We start from the raw sequence: 17,239 nt of genomic DNA, 5'->3' as shown, positions 1-17,239 counted from the left end.
CTTGCTCCACTGTGAGGACTCCTTCCTCACCCTGCTCCGGACCTCATGGATATGCCTTTTTCACATCCTTGGGCTTTGATACTCTGTGTTGGGCAGCCCTCCCATGTGAGATGCTTGCTTTCCTCACCCTGCTCATTCTCTGACTGTACCAGGACCCACTCAGAAGAGCCTGCCTTCCTCACCTCACTTGATCTTTGATGCCCATTCTAGGCTGACACTCCATGAGTATACCCTCCTCACCCTACATTAGGATCCCTTCTGCATTAAAGCCTTGCTCACCCTTCTCAGGCACCAACCTCGTGCCAGGCCATCCTCCTACACAAATGCCTTACTAACCCTGACACCCTATGGGCCGGTTCCACCTTGTCACATGGATACCTTCCTCATCTCAGTCAACCTCCAACACCTTGCTCTGGGGCACTTGCCCTTCCCTCTCCCAACATGAATGCCTACCTCTCTCAGCTTCACCTAATGACTTTGGACTGAATTGTTTGAGATGGGGTGGGGAAAGAAGAAAGAGACTAAATATGCAATTTGTATGCCTGTGGTTATATAACTACTCCATTCTGGTTTCAGATTTATGGTCTCTCAGCTACATTCTGTGCTGTCTTCCAAATAGGGAATTCACTAAATACATTCAGAAAAAGAAATAGTCTGGAACTTTCAAAAGATCATGTTGTAACATTGCGAGCAGAGTGTAAACTGGCACAACTCCTAGGAAAGGTGTATCAGTCTCTAAGAACATCTGCGTTTGGAGATTTTCTAAAAAAACTCGTGGGACTTGGCATATGGTTTATTCATGGCTAAGATTTATTACAGTGATATAGTAAGGTTACACTGATCATAAAAGAAAAAAACACAGAGACTGGAGGAATCCATGTGTGGGTTTCTTTTATTATCTTTCCCTCCCATAAGGGGTCACAAAGAACATACACTTCCCCCAGTGGTGAAAATGCAGCAACATGTGTGGGGTGTTTTTGCCCAAGGAAGCCCATTAGATCAGCATCCAAATTTTTTTATTGGGGCTGGTCACATAGGCACCCTCTACCTAACACATACCAAAACTCCAGTCTCCTAGAAGGATGTCAGGTGTTCAGCATAAGCCATATTGTTTGCATGAACAGTCCAGGCACAGTGATCAGTTAACTGACCAGGAGCATTATAAGAGCCAATTTCCCACATGCCGGGAAAGGACCAGCCTTACAAGCAGGCTATCTGAGGACTGCAGGCTTAGGGCTAGGCTACTCTGTTAACTCTTTTTTGCACAGAGGCTTGTTCGGCTGCATCTTTCAAAACTACTAACTACCTGTACCTTTGTCTCATCTGTACTCATGTGCAAAATGAGATCTATGCAGAATTACTCATTGTAACATAATTTGTAATATGTAAAGTGTATGAAGCAACTGAACCTTCATTTAAAATAAATTTTATTACATTCATACAGTGGAGTGCTGGGCAGCTGTTACCAAAAAATTTTTAAGGGATACTACTTATTTATTTATATGAAAAGATCAGGATATAGTGTCACTGAAAAAGCAAAGGACAGAATAAAGTGTGTAATATACTACCATTTGTGTTAAAAAAAAAAAAGATAAGGAAAAGAATTTATATTTGTTTTTCACTCGTATATGCATTTTAAGTATCTCTGGAAGTATAAAGGAGAAACCTAACAACAATGGCTATAGGAGAGTGGAGACGGGAATGGTAAGGAGTCGGTTTACTGTATACCCCCCTTTCTAGATGCATCGACTTTCATTATTCATGGGTTCCATATTTGCAAATTTGTATATATGCTAAAATTTATAACCCCAAAATCAGTACAGATGTCCTCTTCGTGATCTATTTAGTGCCATGTTTGTTTGCATTTTTGTGCTTTTTGTTTGTGATTTTGCTGTTTTAAATGGCCCCCAAGTGTAGTGCTGAAGTGCTGTATGTAATGTCCCTAAGTGCAAGAAAGCTCTTATGTGCCTTGTGTAGAAAACACGAGTGTTCAATAAGCTTCATTCAGGTGTGAGTTACAGCGCTGTTGACCTTGAGTTCAGTGTTAATGAATCAGTGATATTTATTTATTAAAATTTTATTTATTTTTGGCTGCATTGGGTCTTTGTTGCTGTGCACAGGCTTTCTCTAGTTGCAGCGAGTGGGAGCTACTCTTCATTGCAGTGTGCGGGCTTCTCATTGTGGTGGCTTCTTGTTGTGGAGCACTGGCTCTAGGCACACAGGCTTCAGTAATTGCAGCACATGGGCTCAGTAGTTGTGGCACGCAGGCCCTGGAGTGTGCGGGCTTCAGTAGTTGTGGGGTGCGGGCTCTAGAGCATGCGGGCTTCAGTAGTTGTGGCACATGGGCTTAGTTGCTCCGCAGCATGTGGGATCTTCCCAGACTAGGGATTGAACCTGTGTCCCCTACATTGGCAGGCGGATTCTTAACCAATGCGCCACCAGGGAAGTCCCCAGTGATATTAAATAAGGTATCTTTAAACACAGACACACATCAAACAAGATTATGTATTGATCACTTGATGAAAATGTGACCAAGAGCTTTCAGGAGCCCAACTCTGTTTCCTTGAGCAGAATGGTTCAGTATTTGCTAATTAAATAATGTGAGCATTAACTGTATATCTTTGGACCATGTGCTATGTTACTATTAAAAAGTTAAAGGAGGGGCTTCCCTGGTGGCGCAGTGGTTGAGAGTCCACCTGCCGATGCAGGGGACGCGGGTGCGTGGAGGATCCCACATGCCGCGGAGCAGCTGGGCCCATGAGCCATGGCCGCCGAGCCTGCTCCGCGATGGGAGAGGCCACAGCAGTGAGAAGCCCGCATACCGCAAAAAAAAAAAAAAAAAAAAAAAAAAGTTAAAGGAGTAATCATATAGGAGAATGTTACTATGGAGGATGTGTTGCTAAGTGAAAATGTACAGAATTATATGGAACAACTTTAAGTGTGAATCAATACACTCTACAGGTTTTTGTTTTTTAAGAAAAAGAATTCTATACCAAAATAAGTGACTCTCACTGGGTAATGGCCTAACAGGCATTAATTTTATTTTCCAAGTCATCTTCTTTGCTTATGTATTACTTTTTATTTTGAAACAAATAAAATTCAGTAAAAGTATTAAACAGATCAAATAAACGTCATGTGACTCTTGTATAGAGAGGATGCTATCACAGCAGTCATCCAGTAATTTGAAGATTGCTTTCAGGAAAGAAGTAAAAACTTAAGCAAACACAAATCCAGGAGCAAGGAAGATTGGCATTAGATTCTGCCTCAAGGAGTAACAGAATAATTGTTGTTATTCTAAAAAACAATGGTATCTATTATACCTACCTTTTAAGTGTAACGGGAGACTAATAAATACTATCCAGTTTTTTCAGAGGCAGAGTTATTTGCTATACTTTTTAAAAATATGTGGCAGTAAATGCAGGACATAAATTTTTTACATAGTTTTTACCCAATCACCTTTCAGAGATGTTGAGCTAATTTATATTTTCATTATCAGTATGTGGGACTCCATGATTCTTCCACATCCCTACCAACACAGTGTATTATCAAATTATCAGTCTCCCAATATAGTAGATATTGGGATCTTGGCCCTTTTTGATACATTTAAGGATCTTTTTGTAATGGTCATTGTTCCTCTGTTTCTTTCCTCCATATTTAAAGATTTCTGAAGTAGTGCTTCTGTTCTTTCCTGGAAATTTAATCCTTAGGCTGCTTATTATGAGAGATCCAGCATAATGCAGGTTATTAATCAGAATTTAGTTGCTTTTCAGAAGTGCTTATCACATCTTTTTTTTTCTTTTTCTTTATTGAACTATTTGTTAAAGTATATATAGAAATGTGCACATATCATAATCTTACAAGTTGAAGAATTTTCACAAAGTGAATGTACTTACTAGACCAGCACCCTGATCAAGAAATAGAACATTTCCAACACTCTGTCTTCCCCCTTCATCTCTTCATTGTCACTCACCACACCCCCAGAACTAATCACCGTCTTGACTACTCTGCAATAGAGGAGTTGGCCTGTTTTGGTCTTTACATAAACGGAATTATACAGGATGTGCTCTTCTGTGCCTGGCTTCTTTCGTTCTGCACCCATGGTGTTAAGTTTATTCCCTCTCATTACTAGATAGCATTGTATTTTATGAATATACTACGATGTATTTATCCTTTCTAGTGTTGATGTACATTTGGTTTGTTTCCATTTTGGAGCTGTTACAAATAGTGTTCTTTGAATATTCTTTATATACATCTAATGTGTATATTAGAACTTACGTATGTGTTTCTCTTGGACATATATCCTGTTATCCAGCAAATCATTCTAGATGTACCAGTATTCTTGTTTTTCTTGTTCCCCTTTATAAGAGCGAGGTAGCTTGGGAAGGAAAGATAACCATCCTAGTGTGTTACATGAACCTTCAGAAGTCACGAATGGGAAGAGGAAGAATTTTTCCAAGTCTTGAACTCTCAGCTTCAAATAATAACTGCAGTTTATTGCGTCTTTTCTGTGTGCTAAGTGCTTCATGTACATTATTTCATTTAATTCTCATGAGAAACTAATTAATAGCTACTGTTACTCCCATTTTATAGCTGAGGAAAGTGAGCCTAAGGTATTAAATTATTTGACATCACATGGTCAATAAGTAACATAATAGAGATTCTTGACTCTTATCTTTGATTCCATAATCTTACCTACTATATTACCCTGCTTTTCTAAATTAAATGTAGACATTTAGGAGTTCAAGGATTAGGGCAAGGAGGAAAGAATAGCAGACTACTTCCCTGTTCCTTTCATCTCTCTGTCATGCTAGAATAAGTTACTTTCAGCAGCCCTTCTTCCTCATACTCAAAATCATTTCACATGTCTCAGATTTTTTAACCTTGTATGAACTTTGTCCAGAAAACATGACCAAATTAATACAGGTCACACTATTTTTTATTTGAAAATAATGTGTTTTTCCTCTTACAGAAAAAACGCAGTGAGATTCCTTGTTATTGGGAAAATCAGCCAGTGGGATGTCAGAAACTAAACTGTGCTTTTCATCACAACAGAGGACGTTTTGTTGATGGCCTTTTCCTACCTCCAAGCAAAAGTGAGATTCGTTTCAATTTTGAAAGAATAGTTACTGTATAATGAACACCTACATGCACAATGTACAGAGTACTTTATAAACTTTGCTTTCTTTTAGTCTTGTGAGAGAGCAGTATTATTTCCACTCACAGATGAGGGAATTGAACTTTATTATGGTTAAATGACTTGTACACAGTCATAAGCCAATAAAATAGCAGTCACGATTAAAACTTTGTTGCCAGAAATCCATGCTGCTTCACAAATGTTTCTTGGCAAGATAGTTTAGATTACTACAGCTTATTACCTCATTTCCCATTTTCTTATCATATCTATAGAGATTTTCAAAAGAAACTTGATTCTCCAGGCCAGGGGTGTTGGCAAGTCTGGTCTTCCACCTGTTTTGTAAAATAAAGACTTATTGAAATGAAGCCCTGCCCATTTGTTTATGTATTTTCTGTGGCCAGATTTTGTGCTACTGCTTCAGAGTTGAGTAGTTGAGACAAGATCTACAAGGCCTAAGATATTTACTATATACCTCTTTACAGAAAAACGCTTGCTAACCCTGCCCCTGCTCTAGGGTGTAATCTAAAATGAAACTTACACTCTGCCAAAAGCTAGTAGTTAAAGTCCTTTTAAAGTAATTTCCTAATGGAGTGATTAGCCATTTAAAGCCACATCTGCTATGTGATTAAAATTTGATGGATATATATTTTTATCTCTATTTAAGGGGAAAAAAGGCTCACTCCTTTCTGGTATAATTCAGAAGTATTGCCCGCTATCTCTTTAAAAAGCTGCTTCTTGATCAAAAAGCCTAGAATTTTAGTATTAAAGTTTAATGTCTAGAATTTGTAAATAGTTACTGTGCATCTAGCTTCCTGTTTATTCTCTGTTTTGAGCACCCACTTTGAGTGTGTTTATGTGCAGTGATTAGTTACTAGTTGAAAGCCACATTTTCCCTCCCTGGGAGTTTAAAACCTAATTGGGAAAATGGGGAAATTAAAAATTAGATTAAAATTTTAATTGAAAGACATAAATTAAAAGGACATGATGCTCAAAGAAAATCACCAAACTTACGATAGGTGGTTGGAGATTTTTTTTTTAAAAAAAAAAAAACATCTTTATTGGAGTATAATTGCTTTACAATGGTGTGTTAGTTTCTGCTTTATAACAAAGTGAATCAGCTATACATATATCCCCATTATCTCCTCCCTCTTGCATCTCCCTCCCACCCTCCCTATCCCACCCCTCAAGGTGGTCACAAAGCTCCAAGCTGATCTCCCTGTGCTATGCAGCTGCTTCCCACTAGCTATCTATTTTACATTTGGTAGTGTATATATGTCAGTGTTACTCTCTCACTTCGTCCCAGCTTATCCTTCCCTCTCCCCGTGTCCTCAAGTCCATTCTTTACGTCTGTGTGTTTATTCCTATCCTGCCCCTAGGTTCATCAGAACCATTTTTTTTTTTAGATTCCATATATATGTGTTAGCATACGTTATTTGTTTTTCTCTTTCTGACTTACTTCATTCTGTATGACAGACTCTAGGTCCATCCACCTCACTACAAATAACTCCATTTCATTTCTTTTTATGGCTGAGTAATATTGTATTGTATATATGTGCCACATCTTCTTTATCCATTCATCTGTCGTTGGACACTTAGATTGCTTCCATGTCCTGGCTATTGTAAGTAGAGCTGCAATGACCATTGTGGTACGTGACTCTTTTTGAATTATGGTTTTCTCAGGGTATTTGCCCAGTAGTGGGATTGCTGAGATATATGGCAGTTATATGTTTAGTTTTTTAAGGAACCTCCATACTGTTCTGTCAGATTTTTGATGAATTGGGACTGTATCTTCTATTTTTAATTTATGACTGACTTTGTATGTCTAGCTGTGTTGCCCACTGTGCCTGAGTCACCAGAAGAGGAAGTGAAGGCTAGCCAGCTCACAGTTCAGCAGAGCAAATTATCTGTCCAGTCTAATCCCTCTCCTCAACTGCGAAGTATTATGAAAGTCGAAAGTTCAGAAAATGTTCCTAGCCCTACACACCCACCAGTGGTAATCAACGCTGCGGATGATGACGAAGACGATGATGGTAAGCTCTAGCTCCTTCTTCAAGGCGAGTAAATGATCAGGGTAGCTGAGTGAAGTAGAATCAGACTTGAAGCTCTAGACCTGTTTTTAATTGGAAATTTGCCTCAAATTTTGATAATATAGATCAGTTTTCTGAGGAAGGTGATGAAACCAAAACACCTACCCTGCAACCAACTCCTGAAGTTCATAATGGATTACGAGTGGCTTCTGCCCGGAAACCTGGGGTCAATTTAAAACAAGGTAAGAAGAGGCTGTATTGATGCTGGTTCCTGCTCATAAATCTTGCAGCACTGTTGAGTGAGTCCAGACTATTTTAAATACCCTTGAAATTTAGTTCATGATTACCACCACCTCCATCTTCCTTGCGCCATACACACACACACACACACACACACACACACACACCACACACTTGATTTCTCTTATTTCTCTTATTCATTGAACAAACATTTGAATGCCAGCTGTGTACAAATAAACTGCAGAGGTGAAATGGTGCTGGTTCCTCATGTGGTTGCTATTTGCATTCCTAGGTGAATGTTTGAATTTTGGGATAAAAACTCTTGAAGAAATTAAATCAAAGAAAATGAAGGAAAAATCAAAGAAGCAAGGTGGTGAGTTATCAGGAGTTTTGACATGGAGGATTTTTTTTTAAATAAATAAATTTATTTATTGACTTGGTTCCCCCGGGTCTCAGTTGCGGCAGGCAGGTTCCTTAGTTGCGGCATGCATGTGGGATCTAGTTCCCTGACCAGGGATGGAACCCAGGCCCTCTGCATTGGGAGCGTGGTGTCTTAACCACTGGACCACCAGGGAAGTCCTGACACGGAGGATTGAATGTTGCTGCAGAAGAACAGAAAGGACACTTCTGCAGCAATGAAGACCCAATGCAGCCAAAAAAAAAAAAAGATACTTCTGATAATAAGGACACTTGACACCAGCCAAAATGAGCAAATAGATTTTGATTTTTGTGGCTTCTTTGAAGTAAAACACAGTCTTATTTAAATCACAGTTGCTTTTTTAACCCATTGCAGCTGTTTCAGTCCCTAACTGTTCAGAGCTAGGCACATACAATGAAGAACCTGAAAGAACTTGTTTGTTTATTTTGAGAAATATAACTCTAAAGAATAGCATATAAGGTTTTTGTTTTGTTTTTTTGTTTGTTTGTTTTTTTGAACGCATTGCATGGCTTGCAGGATCTTAATTCCCCAACCAGGTATCGAACCCATGCCCCCTGGAGTGGAAGCATGGAGTCCTGACCACTGGACCGCCAGGGAATTCCCTAAACTATTATTTAAAAGAGGAAAAAGTTCATTTTGTAGTAGGTGAATTCTTCCTCAAGAGCTGCTAGGATTTTCTTCTGGTGCTTGCCTTAGCCTGGTTGATCTATATTTCCAACCCTAAAAATTATATAGTGTGAAATGCATTTAGAGAGAATCAGATGGTTGGTTCTAAGTGCCTTCTTGCTAAGGATTGTTCCGTAGCAACTTTGGAGTTGTGTTTTGCAGATAATTGAATATGGATGGAAAAGATTGAATTGACACACTTAATGGCAGATGTGCTTCTGAGGTTAACTTTAGAATAATGTTAGCCTTCCTAGTAAATAAAAGTACATTGAGTGCCTGAGTCACTCAAAACAGTTTTATATTTTACTTTCACATTGTGCCAAAGGCAGATAAAAAATAAGATTATCTCCCCTTTCCCTACTCCATTTCACTGTAGGCAAACAGGAACAGAAAAACTGATTGACTTGTAGTCCAGTGGTCTGTGTTGGATTTACCTGGTCTCAAAAACAGAATTTCTTGACTTCTGATAGCTTTATTTTCCATAAATTATTTACTGTTTTTGACTCTCTATATTTAGAAGGTTCTTCAGGAGTTTCCAGTCTTTTACTCCAACCACAGACCATTCCAGGTCCTGAAAAAGAGAATGTCCGGACTGTGGTGAGGACAGTAACTCTGTCCAACAAACAAGGTGAGGTATAGGTAGGTCTTAAGAGGTGTCAGCCTACTACTTTTAAATGACTTGGAGAGCAAAATGATTGGGTTGGGTATATTGGTGGATTTGCAGGGAGTCTTCAGTATGTCGATTGGATAGAACGATGAAAAATTAGTGCATTTGCCCCTACTGTTTAAAAAGATGAAATTCTTAATCATGCAGCTCTCACATTATGTATTGTATTTGATTTTTACATATACTGTTTATTTTATCCATCAAATTTATTGACTGTCCATTGTAAGTAAAGAACTGTAATAAACCTTTCAAGTTATAGAAAAATGTAAAAGTCTTTTTCCCTTAATAGTCTTAAATCTGATAAGGAATATGACACAAGTAATTGTAGTATGCAGATACATTAAAATGTGCCATTCAGACAACAAAGAATCAGAGGAAAGAGATCTCACTTCTTGCTGGGGTGATCAAGGAACGTTATATAGGAGAGTTAGCAGTGGAGTAAAGTATGATTTCATTTAACATATGGAAGTGCACAAGCAAAAGTATAGCTTGGGTTTTATAATCAGTTGGTTAGACACAGCTTGTCTTTGTGTACTTAGCTACTATTAGTTAGGACTGTGCTATTGCTTCCCTTTGGGCTGTGCATTTGGTTATTTAAATTATTATTTAATAGGTTGATTTTTTTCCTTTTAATGTGGGTAGTTTTCCTTAAGACTGAGATCTGATTTCCAAGAGACTTTAATATCAGAGCATACTTTGTACCCATTAGTAGTTACTGAATATGGAAAAATTGGCTAATGGTAGAGAAATTCTGTTTTTGCCATTTTAGGAGAAGAACCTTTGGTAAGATTGAGTCTAACCGAGAGACTGGGGAAACACAAATTTTCAGGAGGTGAGATAAGTTTTGAGCATATCCTTTGTTTTCTGCTTGTTTGTGCATTACATATCTCCTCCAAAATTCTCTTTATACAAATGCCGTGTCAATATTGATATTAACTCCCTTGTATTTCTGGCTGAAAGCATGTATAAAATCTCTTCATGTTTTTGACATGTGAGAAATTATACAAATTTATAGTGTTTTAATTAGATTATGGCCAACTTTTTAGAAGGTACTCGGTTTAAAAAAGAGTAAAGAATATCTCTGTTTCTATGGATAAATGAAATTTGAGTTTTTAGAGGGAAAACATAGTGTCCAGTTAATATAAATTCAGTCCTTGAACTTATTAGTGCTATTTTATACTTAAGGAAGTATTTTACCATGTAACTGAATTATTGTGTACTGACCCTAGTGTATCTGTCTCAAAATAATTATTTTGAAAATCTTATCTGACTTCAGAGGTTCCTTCATACTCCTTTAAAATGTGCTTATGAATATGAAATCTTACCTGTTTTGTGTTTTGTTTTATACCATTCTCGCTGCCTGAGAAATTTAGGTAAAAAATAACGGAAATAATCTATTTTAATATCAGCATATGTGTAATAAACTTTGTGATTTGGGGTTGTATATTTAAATTACAAATAAGAGGAGAGAGAAAAGTACATTCTGTGCAGGGTCTTTAAAGTCTTTATGGGACCCTGCTAAAGTTCTACCTTCAGTCAAGTGATCCAAAGAATAGTTTTTTAAAACTTTTGACATTTAAACAGCTTGTATTGACCAGTGTAATGCAGTAAACCAGGAGTGTCAGGAAACTTGGTTCAAGTCCTGGCTCTGTCACTAATTGGTGACTTGGGTAAGATACAGCATCTTTCATAACCTTAGATTTCTTATCTGGAATTGAAGAAAGGGGCTCTTTGACCTTTGGAGTCTTCGTGTCCCTGGAAAATTTTTAATTTTATGGTTCTTTTGCTGTCCTCCTAGTCATCCCAGTTGTATTTAATCACAGATCGACCTAGAATTCAACGGTTGGCCAGTTAAAGATTTTTTTTGTGCATAAAGATTTTTTTTTCACATATTCCTAATCCTGAATTTCAGCTTTAATCAGGGTTTATAATCTTCCATTTATAGTTTTAGTTATTTGGTAAATGTTAATTTGTGCATTCTAATTTTTTTATCTCCTTCCTTACCTCTTTTTTCTGGGACATTTTTATTCCTTCTCTAACATTGAGTTATAAGGAAGCTAGTGAATGAACACATCATATAAATGCAAAAAACTTACAGAGTTATTCTACATTGTCTGTTTCTGCCTGTATTTCTTGACCTTGCTAAAGGTTGGCTTGAAATCTTAAACTGAGTTCCCTCTCTCTGTTTGTAGGTTGCGACGGTGATCCTCCATTAAAGCATAGCCTTGCACAAAGGCTAGGGAAGAAAGTTGAAGCTCCAGAGACTGACACTGACAGAACACCAAAGAAAGGTACTTTTGTTCTAATATACTTTGTGTGTGTAATCTTGACACTTGTCTCTTGTAGTGTTAACAGGTGTGGTTTGTCATTCTTTTTGTTCAGGTTAATAAGATTATTCTTGTGTCTGTTTTATTATTCGTTCAACAAACATTTGAATGTTTACTCTGCTGGATTCTAGGTAGACACCATTGGATAAAAATAAACACCATCACAGACCTCAGGAGCTTGTAGTATAATGGCAGATAGGAATCCTTACATATATTGTGATAAATTCTGTGACAGAGAAAGTACACAGTGTTACGGGAGCACATAGGAAGGGCACCTAATCTCACCATCTGTCAGGGAAAGGTTCCAAGAGGAAATGATATTGAAGCTTAGACCTGAAACATGATTTAGCCAGGTAAAGTTGAAGGGCCAGAGGCAGAGAGTATAATACACAGAAGGCACAGAGCTCAAGGGGCTCACTGTGACTGAATCAGAATTGGAATGAAGAGCATGGTAACTGGAGAGGAAGAAGGGATTGGTCATATAGAGCAGTAATCCCCAACCCCCGGGTCACGGACAGATAGCTGTCTGTGGCCTGTTGGGAACTGGGCCGCACAGCAGGAGGTGAGCAGCAGGTGAGCAAGCGAAGCTTCATCTGTATTTACAGCCACTCACCATAGCTCGCATTACCCCCTGAGCTCTGCCTCCTGTCAGCATTATGGTGAGTTGTATAATTAATTATATGTTACAATGTAATAATAATAGAAATAAATGCACAATAAACGTAATACGCTTGAATCATCCCAAAACCACCCCCTCCCCACCTTGGGTCCGTGGAAAAATTGTCTTCCACGAAACCGGTCCCTGGTGCCAAAAAGTTTGGGGACTACTGATAATAGAACCTTTTAAGCCATATTAGAGAGTTTGGGCTTATCCTAAGATAGTGGCAAACAATGGGAAGGTTATAAACAAGGATCAGGGATCCTCATATTGGCATTTTGGAGCCATCATCTAAAATACAGAGAAAGGGGATAAGAGTGCTGTGCAGGAATGAGTTAGCAGGCTGTTAAAATAATCCAGGCAAGAGGAGTTAGTGTCATAGATTTAGTGTTCTGGAAGTTGGTATGAAGAGATGCAGACTGATTTGAGAGATATTTGGAAGTTAGAATGATTTTATAGTTGAAGTTTTATTTATAGAAGGAAGTAAAGGGTTGGATTTTTTTCCCCTTGTCTCACTTGCAGTGAAGCAGTGGTGTTAATTACTTTAAAAAAAAAATGTTTTTTCCTTCTTGTGTTTAGTTTTAACTTCTGCCGAAGATAAGACACTTCTTTCCACTTCTCCCCTAGCCCAAGAGGCTTTGACGAGTAGACTTTCTTGTTTGGGGCTTTCTTATATTCTGAAAGCTGTAAACAGAAGTTACTTTTTTTCTTTGCAGTCAAATTTCCTTCCCTTTTGCCTATCAATCGTATTGAAGACTTTCATAACTAAAGAGCATATTTCAGAAGGATCTAGGGGGGAAAAACCTTTTGATGCCAATAAGATTTTAGAATGTTAAGATTTTAGAATGTTGCACAGTAACAAAATTATTTCCTTAAATTCAGTAATTTTTGCTTTTCAGATGTAAAAGAGAGGACTTTTTCTTTGTGCTTTCCAAGGTGCTCTAGAGAATCCATTATTTGTATAGATCTGTCTGTACTGTGAAGAAGAAGTTGTAAGACCTGAATAGATTTTTGAAAAGCACTTTCATTAGAAAACAAGTATAAGCCTAATTCGTGACCTTTGAAAAAGATTTTTGACCTATAAAAAGTCTCTGTTCAACTTTTTTTTTTTTTTGACAGTGTTCGTTGATTGATTGATTGATTGCTGTGGGCTCTAGGTGCATGGTCTGCAGTAGTTGTAGCTCATGGGCTCTAGAGCACAGGCTCTGTAGTTGTGGCACACGGGCTTAGTTGCTCTGCAGCATGTGGGATCTTCCCGGAGCAGGGCTTGAACCCGTGTCTCCTGCATTGGCAGGCAGATTCTTAACCACTGCACCACCAGGGAAGTCCCCAACTTTTTTTTTTTTTTTTTTTTTTTAAACAGTTCAAGTTTCCAAGTCTCTGAAGGAGCGATTAGGCATGTCAGCTGCTCTAAACAATGAGGAGGCAGCAGGTAGGTAAACTCTAATGCCAGCTCCTGATATTTTTTTCCTTGCTGTTAGAATCTTTGGTTTTTCTCCAGTTTACCTTTTGAGTTATGTTGGGGCTTACGTTTTCTGTTTTTTGTGGGTTTGCTTTTTAAGTAATAGTTTTCTCACTGGAATGAGTTTTCTTTTTGTAGTTAAAGGTGGCAAAATGATTGTTTATGATAGCATTAATAACCAGAAATTAGAAATATCTAACAAAAGGGAATTAAGATAGTTATGTACTAAAATAATTGCTGTCATGAAAAGTCATGTTCTGAACAATAATGATATGGGAAACTTATCTCCTTGTATTGAACGAAGAAAGATTATGAAAGTATACACAAGTGCTTTTGTCTTAGGGCAACATATGAATCTTTTTATTGGGGGGCGGTGGGGAATGAAGTTTATTTTCTTATTATAGAAACATATTTCTTAGGGAAAATGTCCACATGTGAGATGATTTCCAGTTTTATAAAAATATATGCCTAGAAAAAAAGATACACCGAAATATTAACATTGGTTTTATCTGGGTGTTGAACTTTTAAGTAATTTTAATTTTCTTCATCATATTCCTCCTGTACTCTAATTTTTAGACTTTTAAAATTGTGAGATATAACTACCTAAGTGTATATACCTGTGTACAATTTTAAAGAATAATAAAATGAACATTTTGTGTATTGAGCCATCCAGCTTTTTTATTAAAATATTTTATTGCTGGATTCAGTAATGCATTTAAATTTTTATATCTATATGTATGAATAGTGTTAGCCTGTGCTTTTCCTTTTTCATCCTATCCTTATCTTTAGATAAGTATCATAAAAAGGGAATCTGATGTCAAACATTCTTTTGTAAACAACCTGAATTTAACTCTTCAGAAACTTTGAGGATTTCCTCTTATTTCTTCCTACTAGGCTGGGACTTCACTATGATAGATCTAAACATGGGTCTTTTTGTTCATTATGCTCAGTGTTTAGTGGGTCCTTTGAATCTAAGGACTTAACTAACTTTTTTAGTTGTAGAAAATAATCCTCTGATTTCTTTGAGTATGTCCTCCCCACCCTTCTTTTTGTTTTCTCTTTATGGAATTGTTATTAGATGTTGGAACTTTTGGACATATGCTCCATGTATCTTACCCTTGCCTTCATACTTTCCATTCCTTTGTTTTTTTTTGCCTCACTTTCTATGACTTTTGCTTGGTTATATTTTCTAGATTAGGAATTGACACACTTTTTCTATGAAGGATCAGCTGGTAAATGTTTTAGACTTTGAGGTTCACAATCTCTTGTTGCAGCTACTCAACTCTGCCACTGTAGTGTGAAAGCAGCCATTTGCAGTATGTAAATGAATGAGTGTGGCTGTGTTCCAGTAAAGCTTTATTTATAAAATTTAGACCATGGCCATATTTGGCCCATGGACTATATAGTTTGCTGACCCTGTTCTAGATGGCTGATATTCTACTAGCCTTGTCTTTTTTTTTTTTTTTTTTTAATTAGGTTGGATTTGTTTTGTCACTTGGCTTTTTATTTTCCAAGAACTTTTTTTAGTTCTCTGATTTCTCCTTTTGTACAGCCTGATTTCAGGCAGTTCTGGGGCTTCTTTCTTTTTTAAAAAGTAATTTATTTTTTATTTTTAAAAATTTATTTTGTTGAAGTATATAGTTGGTTTACAATGTTACATTAATTTCTGCTGTATAGCAGAGTGATTCATTTATACATATATACACGTTCTTTTTCATATTTTTTCCATTATGGTTTATCACAGGATAGTGAATATAGTTCCCTGTGCTATATAAGTAGGACTTTGTTGTTTATACATTCTATATGTAATAGTTTGCATCTCCTAATCCCAAACTTCTAATCCATCCCTCCTCCAACCCCCGCCCTTGTCAACCACAAGTCTATTCTCTATGTCTGTGAGTCTATTTCTGTTTCATAGATAAGTTCATTTGTGTCATATTTTAGATTCCACATGTAAGTGACAGTATATGGTATTTGTCTTTCTCTTTCTGCTTACTTCACTTAGTATGATAATCTCTCGTTCCATCCATGTTGCTGGAAATGGCATTTATTTCATTCTTTTTTATGGCTGAGTAGTATTCCGTTGTATATATGTACCACATCTTCTTTACCCATTCATCTGTCAGTGGACATTTAGGTTGCTTCCATGTCTTGGCTATTGTAAGTAGTGCTGCAGTGAATATCGGGGTGCATGTATTTTTTCAAATTATATTTTCTCTGGATATACGCCCAGGAGTGGGATTGCACGATCATATAGAAATTCTATTTTTAGTTTTTTGAGGAACCTCCATACTGTTTTCCATAGTGCTACACCAGTTTACATTCCCACCAGAAGTGTAGGAGAGTTCCTTTTTCTCCACACCCTCTCCAGCGTTTGTTGTTTGTAGGCTTTTTGATGATGGCCATTCTGACCAGTGTGCCTCATTGTAGTTTTGATTTGCATTTCTCTAATAACTAGTGATGTTGAGCATCTTTTCATGTGCCTGTTGGCCAATCTGTATGTCTTTGGAAAAATGTCTATTTAGGTTTTCTGCCCATTTTTCAATAGGGTTTTTTTTTTAATTGATTGTTGAGTTGTATGAGCTGTCTGTATATTTTGGAAATTAAGCCCTTGTTGGTCGCATCATTGGCAGATATTTTTCTCCCTGTCTGTAGGTTGTCTTTTCGTTTTGTTTATGGTTTCCTTTGCTGTACGAAAGCTTGGAAGTTTGATTAGGTCCCATTTGGTTGTTTTGGTTTTGTTTGCTTTAATTTCTGTTGCCTTGGGAGACTGAATTAAGAAAACATTGGTACGATTTATGTCAGAGAATGTTTTGCCTATGTTCTCTTCTAAGTTTTATGGTGTCATGTCTTATATTTAAGTCTTTAAGCCATTTTGAGTTTATTTTTGTACATGGTGGTGAGAGGGTGTGTTCTAACTTCATTGATTTACATGCTGCTATCCAGCTTTCCCACCACCACTTGCTGAAGAGACTGTGTTTTCTCCATTGTATATTCTTGCTTCCTTTGTCTAAGATTAATTGACCGTAGGCATGTGGGTTTATTTCTGGGCTCTTTATTCTGTTTCATTGATTGGGGTTTCTAATTTGAATCTTTTTTTTTTTAATGGGTTTGTATGTTATTTTGTCTTCCTCATTGCTTCTCTTCATTTTGGTTCATTTTTAATGTTGCTTTTTCATAATTGTAAGTACTGGGCCTAGGTTTCTTACAACCTAGAATCACTGGGCCTGTGATTCTAAAGGTCTTTTTCCCAAGTGGTCCTCTCTCCTGGCTGGGAGATCTGTTTGCCTAAGTAGAGAGGGTGCACTAAATGGCAGCCTGTGTTGGTTGTAGGCTGCAAGGCTGAGGGCTCATATGATTGCCATGGTAAGAAAGCCTTTCTTTACTTTCAGAGTGCAACTAATTTCATTTTCTAGCTTTGCTTTTTACTTTTCTCCCTCACCTCTCGTTTTTCTGCTTGGCATTTGTGAAAGCCTGCAATTTTCATGCTCTACTTCTTTTCAGCCCCAGCATCCTCATAGTGTGCTCCCTTCCCTGACAGATTCTCCTCTTTTTAGGGAGCAGTTCTCAGGAGAAGGTCTTGATTGATCCAGCTGTTCTGTTGTAAACCATCCTTAAT

General features: G+C 37.4%; 1 protein-coding gene across 19 annotated transcripts in view; it reads left to right on the top strand.

Moving 5' to 3' along the window:
• ZC3H11A (zinc finger CCCH-type containing 11A) overlaps positions 1-17,239 on the top strand; it is a 40,151-nt gene that overhangs the window by 14,611 nt on the left and 8,301 nt on the right. For 6 of the 19 annotated variants that reach the window (XM_032621597.1, XM_032621730.1, XM_032621676.1 and 3 more), the window contains 8 exons: positions 4,970-5,093; positions 6,961-7,164; positions 7,287-7,403; positions 7,694-7,774; positions 9,024-9,134; positions 9,943-10,005; positions 11,366-11,464; positions 13,522-13,590. In XM_032621597.1, coding sequence (XP_032477488.1) covers positions 4,970-5,093; positions 6,961-7,164; positions 7,287-7,403; positions 7,694-7,774; positions 9,024-9,134; positions 9,943-10,005; positions 11,366-11,464; positions 13,522-13,590 — 868 coding nt within the window. Of the gene's footprint in view, positions 1-4,969; positions 5,094-6,960; positions 7,165-7,286; positions 7,404-7,693; positions 7,775-9,008; positions 9,135-9,942; positions 10,006-11,365; positions 11,465-13,521; positions 13,591-17,239 lie in introns of all 19 variants that reach the window. The other 13 variants (XM_032621311.1, XM_032621409.1, XM_032622127.1 and 10 more) reach the window with 6 other exon arrangements.

This window comes from Phocoena sinus, chromosome 1, assembly GCF_008692025.1.
Source record: "Phocoena sinus isolate mPhoSin1 chromosome 1, mPhoSin1.pri, whole genome shotgun sequence".
In the NCBI taxonomy this organism is placed as follows: Eukaryota; Metazoa; Chordata; class Mammalia; order Artiodactyla; family Phocoenidae; genus Phocoena; species Phocoena sinus.
The sequence above is the reverse complement of the archived record's forward strand: the minus strand, read 5'-3'. Positions and strand labels throughout refer to the sequence as shown.